General features: G+C 36.6%; 1 protein-coding gene across 4 annotated transcripts in view; it reads right to left on the reverse strand.

The window, feature by feature from the left end:
- pth1r (parathyroid hormone 1 receptor) overlaps nt 1-13,505 on the reverse strand; it is a 217,854-nt gene that overhangs the window by 40,052 nt on the left and 164,297 nt on the right. For all 4 annotated transcript variants that reach the window (XM_087238787.1, XM_087238788.1, NM_131357.1 and 1 more), the window contains 1 exon segment: nt 11,273-11,367. In XM_087238787.1, the coding sequence (XP_087094913.1) occupies nt 11,273-11,367 (95 nt within the window).

Consider the following 13,505-nt stretch of genomic DNA (forward strand, 5'->3'; position numbering starts at 1 on the left):
ACCCTAAACTCAACCTTCACAGTTACTAATGTCTACAACTACACCAGTCCTAAACTCAACCTTCACAGTTACTAATGTCTACAACTACCCCAACCCTAAACTCAACCTTCACAGTTACTAATGTCTATAACTACACCAACCCTAAACTCAACCTTCACAGTTACTAATGTCTACAACTACACCAACCCTTAACTCAACCTTCACAGTTACTAATGTCTACAACTACCCCAACCCTAAACTCAACCTTCACAGTTACTAATGTCTATAACTACACCAACCCTAAACTCAACCTTCACAGTTACTAATGTCTACAACTACACCAACCCTAAACTCAACCTTCACAGTTACTAATGTCTATAACTACACCAACCCTAAACTCAACCTTCACAGTTACTAATGTCTACAACTACCCCAACCCTAAACTCAACCTTCACAGTTACTAATGTCTATAACTACACCAACCCTAAACTCAACCTTCACAGTTACTAATGTCTACAACTACCCCAACCCTAAACTCAACCTTCACAGTTACTAATGTCTACAACTACACCAACCCTTAACTCAACCTTCACAGTTACTAATGTCTACAACTACACCAACCCTTAACTCAACCTTCACAGTTACTAATGTCTACAACTACCCCAACCCTAAACTCAACCTTCACAGTTACTAATGTCTACAACTACACCAACCCTTAACTCAACCTTCACAGTTACTAATGTCTACAACTACCCCAACCCTAAACTCAACCTTCACAGTTACTAATGTCTACAACTACACCAACCCTTAACTCAACCTTCACAGTTACTAATGTCTACAACTACCCCAACCCTAAACTCAACCTTCACAGTTACTAATGTCTACAACTACCCCAACCCTAAACTCAACCTTCACAGTTACTAATGTCTACAACTACACCAACCCTTAACTCAACCTTCACAGTTACTAATGTCTACAACTACACCAACCCTAAACTCAACCTTCACAGTTACTAATGTCTACAACTACCCCAACCCTAAACTCAACCTTCACAGTTACTAATGTCTACAACTACACCAACCCTTAACTCAACCTTCACAGTTACTAATGTCTACAACTACACCAACCCTTAACTCAACCTTCAGTTACTAATGTCTATAACTACCCCAACCCTAAACTCAACCTTCACAGTTACTAATGTCTATAACTACCCCAACCCTAAACTCAACCTTCACAGTTACTAATGTCTACAACTACCCCAACCCTAAACTCAACCTTCACAGTTACTAATGTCTACAACTACACCAACCCTAAACTCAACCTTCAGTTACTAATGTCTACAACTACACCAACCCTAAACTCAACCTTCACAGTTACTAATGTCTACAACTACACCAACCCTAAACTCAACCTTCACAGTTACTAATGTCTATAACTACACCAACCCTAAACTCAACCTTCACAGTTACTAATGTCTACAACTACCCCAACCCTAAACTCAACCTTCACAGTTACTAATGTCTACAACTACCCCAACCCTAAACTCAACCTTCACAGTTACTAATGTCTACAACTACACCAACCCTTAACTCAACCTTCACAGTTACTAATGTCTACAACTACCCCAACCCTAAACTCAACCTTCACAGTTACTAATGTCTACAACTACCCCAACCCTAAACTCAACCTTCACAGTTACTAATGTCTACAACTACACCAACCCTAAACTCAACCTTCACAGTTACTAATGTCTATAACTACACCAACCCTAAACTCAACCTTCACAGTTACTAATGTCTACAACTACCCCAACCCTAAACTCAACCTTCACAGTTACTAATGTCTACAACTACACCAACCCTTAACTCAACCTTCACAGTTACTAATGTCTACAACTACACCAACCCTTAACTCAACCTTCACAGTTACTAATGTCTACAACTACACCAACCCTTAACTCAACCTTCACAGTTACTAATGTCTACAACTACCCCAACCCTAAACTCAACCTTCACAGTTACTAATGTCTACAACTACCCCAACCCTAAACTCAACCTTCACAGTTACTAATGTCTACAACTACCCCAACCCTTAACTCAACCTTCACAGTTACTAATGTCTACAACTACCCCAACCCTAAACTCAACCTTCACAGTTACTAATGTCTACAACTACACCAACCCTAAACTCAACCTTCAGTTACTAATGTCTACAACTACCCCAACCCTAAACTCAACCTTCACAGTTACTAATGTCTACAACTACCCCAACCCTAAACTCAACCTTCACAGTTACTAATGTCTACAACTACACCAGTCCTAAACCCAACCCTCAGTTTTTTAAATCTACACCTACCTCAACCTTAAACCCAACCTTCACAGTTATTAATGTCTACACCTACCATATAAATTGCTGATGGAGGTTCAGGTAAACACTTCATTTTTGTGCACAATTTTTGCTACTATCTGACTCATGATTAAAATGTTGCCTTTGTGTAAAGGCATGGTGGATGGATGAATGAATGAATGATAAGAAGGAACGGAGCTATGTTAAGTTACATCACTGAAAAAAAAAATTGTATAAACCTGCATTCATGTTGTTCAAGCAGGTGTTGAAGAGGGTTGCACTTGACTTCAGAAATGCTTTCACTCGTTAAAAGATAACAAGGTCAAAGATAATCAAAAGAGCAGCAAAAGAACCCTGGTTTATATGTGTGCTGGTGAAGCTGCTGAATCTTTTCATGATGTAAGGCACCGGCTGAGTTAGGCCCAGGGAGCTGGCTGACAGAGATAACTCAACACTTTGTCTGCAACAGCAGCTAGCTGGTTGAGTCGATGGAGCTCACAAAGAGAGAGCGAACTGGAGAGCCTATTTATATGTGCGTTTCCTTCAGAGGGGAATGGCAGACTTGGACTCATATGACAATGAGAGTGAGTGTGTGAATTCTTACACTCTTGAAGGAGGAATAAAAAAGGAAAATTGGAGATGAACTCAAACCAAATCATTTGTGAAGCCCACATGAATACTTTAACCCATTCGCACGTGAGTTTTTTATACACCATGACCCTCTTGTGTGAGTTTTTTTTTTTTTTGTGACCGCTATTTGGTATCCATCGCATTCTAAAGCTATGGGGACACAAGTTGATCACATGACCCACCAGCCCTAATGATCTATTGTTGTCACACATTGTTTCTCACACGAACACCAAGACTACACTTCCACATTTCCCAGGACTACATTTTCATACATGCACTGCTCCCAGACACCCATGCTCATTCATCTAACTTGATTGCACTCACCAGCTAACCCTGACTGATAATAACACACCATACATAAACCACTCATTCACCCTTCCAGTTTGCTGAGTCTTGTTTACTACTCCAGTGACATTACAACGCGTTTCCCTGTCTTGTTTCTCGGTGTTTGAACCTAGCCTTGTATCCTAGTTATCCTGTTTAGCCGCCTGCCTTTGGACCTTTTGCCTGTTTACCGTCAATGATTCTGGACTGCCTTAATATACCTGTTTGAACCTGATTTGACCACTGCTTGCCTGATGCTGAATAAACCTGCATATTGGATCTTACCTCCAGTTGTATCTGTCACTCCACCCCCCGGTCGTTACAATTGTAGTGTCCCAATACGCATACTTCTACTACACCCTAAAAGTATGTACTTTTTTATGAAGGAAAAATATATACTTTTGAGTTTGTAACAGAAAAGTATGCAAGCTTTGGTTGCAACAGATCGTTGTGTTGTGATCGCTGTCAATAATCAACACGTCATCCACATTTCTGTCATATTTAATTTCCTACCTTGTTGGAGAAGCAGCAGCAGGTTAATCTTCTATTCAGGAGTCACTTTTCATCTGCGTTTGTAGTTCTAATGGAATTCGCTTGCTTCCCCATCAAATGAATAAACAAATATATCAATGTTTTTAAAAATTTGTGAACCAAACCACACATTTTCAGTTGTATTTCCATGAAATGTACTTTTTTTTTTTTTTTTGTCATGGAATATCTACTATGATGGAGGTCACTCTACACTGCCATGGTAACATTCAGGGTTTCATATTATAGGAAGTGCGTTATAAATGGCCTAATTATGGGACAATTGCCACTCCGAAGCCTCTACTCTCTTCCCTTCATTCAACACAGATCAATAGCAAACCAGCACATGAGAACCACCGGCCAATTGTACCAGACCAATTTGAGAGATTGTTTCAGACACACTAGTGATCAGTAATGATTGTGGATCCAACAGTACAAACTCACCACAAAGTGTGTGTGTGTGTGTGTGTGCGTGTGTTTGTTTGTGTGTGTGTGTGTGTGTGTGTGTGTGTGTGTGTGTGTGTGTGTGTGTGTGTGTGTGTGTGTGTGTGTGTGATGTTCAATGATATTTTAGCGAAATGAATCAACATTCCTTTCGATTGTTATGAGTGTTTGTTTGATTTACTGTTGTTTGTGGTTGCTAGTCGGATGTCTATCAGGGTTTTTTACATTTCCTGAGGACTTAACCATTATTATTTTGACTTTAGGGGTGTTGCTTTATAGCATTACGATATTTAAAAAATAAAATAAAACTACACTTATATTAATACCAAAAACAAACAATATACTAAACGGCCACTTTATTAGGTACACCAATCCAACTGTTTGTTAATGCAAATTTCTAATCAGCCAATCGCATGGCTGCAACTCAATGCATTAAAGCATGTAGACATGATCAAGACGATCTGCTGCAGTTCAAACCGAGCATCCGAATGGTCTTGATGAGCCACATTCAGATGGTAGGGTCAGGATTTGGCGTCAACAACATGAAAGCATGGATCCATCCTACCTTGTAATAATGGTTCAGGCTGCCGGGGGGGAGTGGGGAATTTTTTTTGGCACACTTTGGGCTCATTAGTACCAATTGAACATCATGTCAATGCCACAGCCTACCTGAGTATTGTTGCTGACCATGTCCATCCCTTTATGACCACAGTGTACCCATCTACTGATGGCAACTTCCAGGATGATGCACCAAGTCATAAAGTGGGAATCATCTCAGACTGGTTTCTTGAACATGACAATGAGTTCACTGTACTCCAATGGCCTCCACAGTCACCAGATCTCAATTCAATAGAGCACCTTTGTAATGCTATCATGTAAACATGGGGCAAAATGTTTGTTAAATCTATGTCCAACCAGGTACTACTAAAGTGCACCTAATAAAGTGGCCACTAACTGTGTATGTATGTATGTATGTATGTATGTATGTATATATGTGTGTGTGTGTGTGTGTGTGTGTGTGTGTGTATATATATATATATATATATATATATATATATATATATATATATATATATATATATTTACATATATTTACATATATATATATATATATATATATATATATATATATATATATATATATATATATATATATAAACTTAAACTGATTAAAACTAACAGAAATATTCAGCAAATATAAAAATTGCATCAAAATAAAAAAATAAGTTATTAGGACATTATATGGTGATGATAACGATTTAGTTCAGGATCTCAACTTGGATGATGAAGTCAAGTTGAGCTTTATTGTCATTCCGTTGCATGTGTGGACAACTAGTGGAATCAATGAGTCTATTTAATGGCACCTTTTCCATCATTTCTTGTTGCTATGGGAACAACAGGATTTGATAGTCCCTTGTCATTGGTCAGTTCTTTAAAATGACACTGTGAGCTGCAGAAAAAAACGCTGATGTTGGCAATTAAAACAGGCTGAAGACATTCAAATAAAAAATAAGTTTACTCTAAAGGGTTACAATGTAAAACAGATGCTGGCAGCTTAAAATACAAAAGATGCCAAGTGTGAACACGGCCTTAGCGCATCTGTCACATCAACGAGCACTGATTTGCCTGGATTTTGGTCTTTTGTCGACAATCTCCATTAAACGTGAATGGAAAATCAGCGCTGATATGGAGTGTGTGTGTGTGGCATCATTTGCCATTATTATTTTAGTTTGATTATGAGAAATGCTACATTTACAGTCTATTGATTCCTAAAGATTAGTTTTCAGCTTTATTATATACCAGTTTAATCATTTGTTTTTGTCACTTTCTTTCATTCTTTCTGCTGCTTGTTTTTCTTTGTCATTACTTAGGTTATGAAGATCTGCATTTCCATTATCCTTCAAACTTGAACTGTCGATAGTTTTTTTGGCAAGTAATGGTACTTTTAGTTGAGTATGATTTTTCAGTACTCTTCCTACCACTGCCTGCAGTAGTCAACATTTAACCCTTGTGCACTGTTCAAATTGACTACCCTTTTGTTATGTTCAGGATGAAAACATCCACTGAATTAAACTGCTGTTAAAATGCATCACACACACACACACACGCACACACACACACAAGCTTGGAAGGTGAACTTTCCAACTCATTTTGAAAACAAATGCTGTCTCGCTATGTAATCCATAGAATTCTCCTGGCAGAGCACGCATTACGCCGGCTCTTCCCTTCCGCCATTATTAAAAACAATGACGAAAGCTGCCTCCACATCCCAAAACAAAGAGGTTAGTTAAGGTAACTACGCAGGTTAGGGTAATTAGTTAAGTTATTGTAAATGATGGTTTGCTCTGTAGACTATCGAAAAGAAATATAGCTTAAAGGTAATGTTAAAGGTTTAAATAAAGCTAATAATTTTATTGTTAAAATGGCTTTTAAAAAGTTAGTTACTGCTTTTATTCTAGCTAAAATAAAACAAATAAGACTTTGTCTTGAAGAAAAAATATTATCAAACATACTGTGAAAAATTCCTTGCTCTGCTAAGGGGGTCCAAGTCTGACTTCAACTGTATATAGTCTGCAACCACTTATCTTAATACAACTTAGTAAATCCAACGAATAACTTTTTCAGTGCATGATCTGTATTTATTTGTTTTTAATTAAAGCTACGCTAAATCCTTCCTCTTTTTTTCTCACTAATACCCTCATTTCAGGCTTTTCACTGCCAGACATGTTGAAATGTGAAACCTCATGGCTTTATTTTCGTTATTTCTCTCTCGCTTTCTCTTCTCTATAAAGGTTTAGAGCGGCTGTGTGGAATCGGCTGGCTTCTCGTCATTAGACTAACTGCTGTTTAACCACCGTCCCATTGGGAACTATTGATCGGGAAGCTCCGATCCGTGTAGATCCTGGCTTCAGCGAGCTGGCCTCAAACACTGGAGCTAATGTCTGAGAGTCACCGTGCTGCATGGCTGATGTCCTGGAGCCTGTACACCTGAGGCCATACTACTGACACTGTGAGCGTGGAAAGGCTGGCAGCGGATCAGCAGAGGCCTAAACGAGCCCTTATTAAAGTCATTTTCCTGACCCGCGTTTCCTGGTGCCTGGGCAATGGACAGGCTCTTAAAAACACGGAGCACTGGAGCCGAGTCAAGCTAATATGCTAGCTGTCAACGGCTCGTTCCGCACACGACCCGGCGCTTTATTTGAATAGGCACGCTGAATAAACAACGAAGGGAACCTCTTTGCATTAATTAGCAATGGAAAGGGAACGATTGAACGCAGAAGTAATAAATGCACTCATATGTCTTCGTAATGAAAAAGGGCCAACACTCAAACGCATAAACTCACACACACACACACACACACACACACATATACACACAAACATTAGTATTGGTGAGGTTTATGAGGACTCTCCATAGATGCAATGTATTTTATACTGTAAAAAAGCATGAATTATATGGCCTTACCCTTAAACACAAACATCACAGGTAACCTTAAAATTCAAAAGACCCTGTTAAGCATGAATTTTAAGCATTTTGAATAGCGAGGACCTAAGGAATGTCCTCATAAAAAACTCACTGTTGTAATATCTACAGTAGGGTATACCCATGTCACTATATCCATTTCTGTCCTTGTAAACCACCCAAACCAGTACAAACACACACACGCACACACTGATAGTGGTGTTTTATGAGGACTTTTTATATGCAGAATGTATTTTATATGATCAAAACTGCTTTTTTTTATGGCCCCACCCCTAAATATAACTCTCACAGCTAACTTGTGGCCTATTTAGTATGAACTTACATGTTTTGAATTATGTTGGTTAACCACCCAAATCAGTACACACACTCACATGCTAATATTGGGGGTTTATGAGGACTCTCCAAAGCCTTATTGTATTTTATACTGTGAAAAAGCACATTATTTATATATATATATATATATATATATATATATATATATATATATATATATATATATATATATATATATATATATATATATATATAACTTGTGGCCTATTAAGTATTATTTTTGTGTTTTGAATTACAAGGACCTAAGGAATGTCCTCATAAAAACTTAATTTTGTAATAACTAAGTCATAACCATGTCACTATATAAATATCTGTTCTTGAAAACCACCCAAATCAGCACACACACACATGCACTTTGCATTGGTATTAGTGGTATATGAGGACTCTCCATAGGCATTATGTATTTTATACTGTAAGAAAGCATAGTATATGACCCTCCCTCTAAACTTAACCCTCCCAGCTAAGCTGTGGCCCATTAAGTATGATTTTATGTGTTTTGAATTATGAGGACACAAGGCATGTCCTCATAAAAAAAATCAGTGGTGTAATAACTAGGTCATACCCATGTCATTAAATCAATTTCTGACCTTGTAAACCACCCAAAGCAGTACACACACGCACACACTGATATTTGTGGTTTATGAGGACTCTTTATAGGCATAATGTATTTTATATGATCAAAACCGCTTATTTTATAGCCCTACCCCTAAACTCGACCCTCACAGCTAACTTGTGGCCTATTTGGTATGAACTTATGTGTTTTGAATTATGAGGACCCAAGGAATGTCCTCATAAAAATACCTAGGTCATACCCATGTCACTATATACATTTCTGTCCTTGTAAACCACCAAAACCAGTAAACACAAAAATGCTCACATACTGATATTGGTGATTTATGAGGACTCTCCATAGGTGTAATGTATTTTATACTGTAAAACAAAAGCCTATTTATGGCCATGCATCCAAATCTAACTCTCACAGGTAAAAGGCCCCATTAAGTATGATTTTTAAGCATTTTGGATTATGAGGATATAATGAATGTCCTCATAAAAACTCATTATTGTAATACCTAGGTCATACCCAGACCACTATATCAATTTCTGTCCTCATAAACCACCCAAATCAATACACACACTCACACGCTGATATTGGTGGTTTATGAGGACTCTCCATAGCCATAATCTATTTTATTCTGTATAGGAGCACAAATTATATGGCCTTACCCCTAAACCCAAACCTCACAGGTAACTTTGAAAGTCTAAAGACCCTGTTAAGCATGAATTTTAAGCATTTAAAATGACGAGGACCTAAGGAATGTCCTCATAAAATGTAATAACTAGGTCATACCCATACCACTTTATTAATTTCTGTCCTCATAAACCACCCGAACCAGCACACACACACACACACACACACACACACACACACACGATGAACTCTTAGCGAAACATTCATTCGAAACAGTTCATTTGGAAAACTGATCACTTCAGTCGAAAGTCAAAACATCAGAATTAAAGCTTGAAATGGCCAATTTCTGCACACCCTCTAAGACAGTAACTCTTTAAAGCTATTGTGCTCCATTCACACATTTGAAGCCATTCCTACATCAAATGTGACAATTTAAGTAGAGTCTCATGATAATAAAAGCACACATCAAGTCCACATGAAATGTCTTTTGTCCTTTTAAAGCGATATGCATAAAACTCCAGCAGCTAGCAGACATTCAGCTGGAAAACTGTGATAAATGTGTCTAAATGTCTGATTACAATTAAACAAATGCAGCCGTCAACAAAATGGGAAATTAATTGTCACCTAAGACTGCAGTTTACAAGGTATTTCTCACATATGCAATGTGAAATCAATGCAAATTCATTCCTTTGCCTATATTGACAGATATATTGACAGGGAAATGCAACACTGCATGTCATATCCCAAACTTCATGCTGCAGATCTATTTATCACGTAATTACTCTTTGTTTGAAAACGGTATTATACTAATTGTATTTTGTTGAAATACTGGCAGACTCACTGAAAATATGTGCCAAAGCCTACATTTTTGCAGAATATAAAATTTGCTCCTGGTACGTTTTATTGCGCATTTCAGATATCAAATCCACAAGAGGGCGCTGTTTAAATTTTTGCAAATCTGAAATAAGTTACTTAGGGTGTGTTTTGTTGTACGTTTCAGATACACGTCCTTCTTGTAGACGTCTAGGAGAAGAAGGAGCTTTTTGTACTGATCAGCTAGCTAAACCCCAGCCTGGTCTCACGAGAAAACGTAGGTATTTTACGTTTTGTCAGTTTAGTGGCTAATTTGTATGAATTCATACGAGTTCAGTCGTACGAAATTGTATGATTTTAAAAGGGAGGCGTGGCAACTTACCCTACCCCTAAACCCAACCGTCACTGGGGAATGAGCAAATCGTATTAAATTGTACTAATTAGATCGTACTAATTCATACGAATTAGCCACTAAATTAAAATGTTACGAATTGTCGTGAGATTGTGTCACTAAACCTAACCAATAGTGTTTTTTTAGAAGCAGACGAAAGAGAAATGTGCACTGCCAACACATAATTTACCTTGATTTTACTATGCTTTTAATTCTCTTTTGTTGAAGTGTGCTTCAACGTACTCTAACCAGAGTGCCATGCAAAATAGTGTCCATATGGAAATAAATAGGTGACGCAAACATATTGATTACAAATTATAGACAGCATTAAGTTGTTTTGTGGTGTTTATTTAGTGTTATGCGATAAACTGCATGACAGTAATCCTATATTCAATAATATTTCTCTATAAATATCATTAGTGTAAAAGAGAACCAAAATTGTCATCCTCATACTGACCCCTAGATTTCATTTCTCCTAAAAACTGCAGTGAAACGTGTTACCTCAACTAGAAATGTAGGCTGAAGTACATACTGTATTTCCAATAGTCCTGTATTGATTAAAGTTCACAGATATATTGTAGGTCTGATCTACACTGAAAACGCACAGATCAACATCCGTGTTGTTATATTTTACATATACGCATCTTGCCGATTTCGTTCAGACAATATCAAACAATAATCACACAAACGTATTTTGTGGCAAAGTCCACAAAAGTAGGGAAAGGCCCTTAAAATTGCTTTTGAAGATTGCGTATTTGTGAAGGGTTTTGTTAATCCTCTCTGCAGAAACATAGAGGCGTGTTTTTCTCACCGAAAGTATCCGAGGATGACTGTGGCCACCATAAGTGATCCCAGAGAGATGGAGTAGCCCACTGTGTAGATCAGGTAAAGTCTGTCGAAAACCTCCTGGGGATTAAAACAACAGAGAGTGAGAAACCACAGCTAAAAAACAACAGCATCAGTAACACAACAGCAAATGAACATAGGGCTTGTGTTATACAATATAGACAGTTAATCTGATTACCTGTTGATTGTTTATTACAGATGACAGTTTTAGGACAATAACAGAATAATATAAATTAAATATAGAAATAATGATTTAACAATATAACATGAAAATATATAACAACATAGCAGCAATTACCTGAACTTTAACATGTACAGGACTTTATCACCTTTATTGCAATTTATTCAATTATATTTCTATTCTATTTATTTTTGATTAATTAGCATTCACTGACAAATATTTGAAAAAATGAATTAGTTAGATTAGTTAATATAAAATAAATAAATAAACAAAATAAATAAATAAATAATGAACAAACAAATAAATAAAATATATATATATATATATAAATAAATGAACAAATATAAAAAACAAACAAATAAATAAACGATCAAACAAAAACAAACAAACAAACAAATAAATGAATAAATAATAAAACAAATAAATAAACAAACACACCAATAAATAAATGAGCAAATAAATAAATGACCAAACAAATAAATAAATGAACAAATAAAAAAATAAACAAACAAACAAACAAATAAATAAATAAATAAATAAATAAAAGAACAAATAAATAAATAAACAAACAAAAAAAACAAACAAACAAATAAACAAATAATAAATATATAATAAACAGACAAACAAACAGATAAATAACGAACAAATAAGAAACTAAATTAATTAATTAATTAAATAAATTAATAAATGAACAAATAAATAAATAATAAAAAAGTACAGACAGATAAATAAATAAATAAAAAAAACAAATAAATATATAAACAAAAATTTAAAAATAATTTAAAAAGCAATTAATTAATTAAACAAATAAACGAACAAATAAATTTAATAATAATAATAATAATAATAATAATAATAATAATAATAATAAGAAGAAGAAGAAGAAGAAGAAGAATATATTTTTTATTAAATAACTTTTTTTTTTACTTTTTTAAATTAAAACATCCTTTTACAGTACAGGTTAACTTCTTTTCCATCACCAGGACTACATCTAAGTCTGGAAGCATTTAATTTTTTTCTTCAACTCCACTCTAAATAATGTTATGAAACAATCCCACAGTTTCCTTCATGTTTACTACTATTTACACCACATCAAAATGCACATCAGCATTCTCTAATTTCTGTTTGGGCTCAAACTCGAAAGCTCCAGCATTTGCATCTTTCGGCGTGTAAACAAACGCAGGGCTGGTAAAGGAATTATGTTTTGACTCTCAGACTTTTTTCCCCTCCTGTTTATTTAGAAAGTCTGTGATGGAGGTGTCTGCTCACTACCTCATGCGAAAACTGTTTGTCTTGAAGTTCTGAGCGCCGTGCGAAAACTGAGCCGTCGCACAGTCAGCCGAAATGACTTAGATGCATTATAGGAGAGCGATCTGGAGTTTTGGGTGTGGTGCGGTGGCCCAGCAAGAAGGTTGCTGGTTCGAGCCTCAGCTGGGTCAGTTGGTATTTCTGTATGGAGTTTGCATGTTCTCCCCATGTTGGCGTGGGTTTCCTCCGGGTGCTCCGGTTTCCCTCACACTTACAGTAGATGAATTGATTGACTAAATTGTCTGTAGTGCATGAGTGTGAATGAGTGGCGGGAGTTTCCCGGTGATGGGTTGCGACTGGAAGGGCATCCGCAACATATGCTGGATGAGTTGGCGGTTCATTCCGCTGTGGCGACTCCTGGTTAATAAAGGGACTAAGCCAAATGAAAATGAATGAAGGAACGATTTGGAGTTCTGATACAACTGCAGATCTGCCAGATGTTAACATTCAGCATTAGATTTGATGGCAAAAATCTGGCGCTGTGTGTGTGCTGTTCAGTCGCTGCACTCCAAAGCATTTCATTTGCACTGATGATTTTCTAATTAACTCCAGAAATGTCTCTCGGGACTTAATCAGATGTTAACATGGGAAGCAAAAAGGCATGACCTCGAAACACAGATCTCAGTACTCCATCCGCAATGCTATACACTGTGAGACGTGTAGATTAATTAGGCAAATAGATGAAGCTAAAACTGTGGATTGTGAAACA

This window comes from Danio rerio, chromosome 2 (assembly GCF_052040795.2).
Source record: "Danio rerio strain M-AB ecotype USA chromosome 2, GRCz13ab, whole genome shotgun sequence".
NCBI classification, from domain to species: domain Eukaryota; kingdom Metazoa; phylum Chordata; class Actinopteri; order Cypriniformes; family Danionidae; genus Danio; species Danio rerio.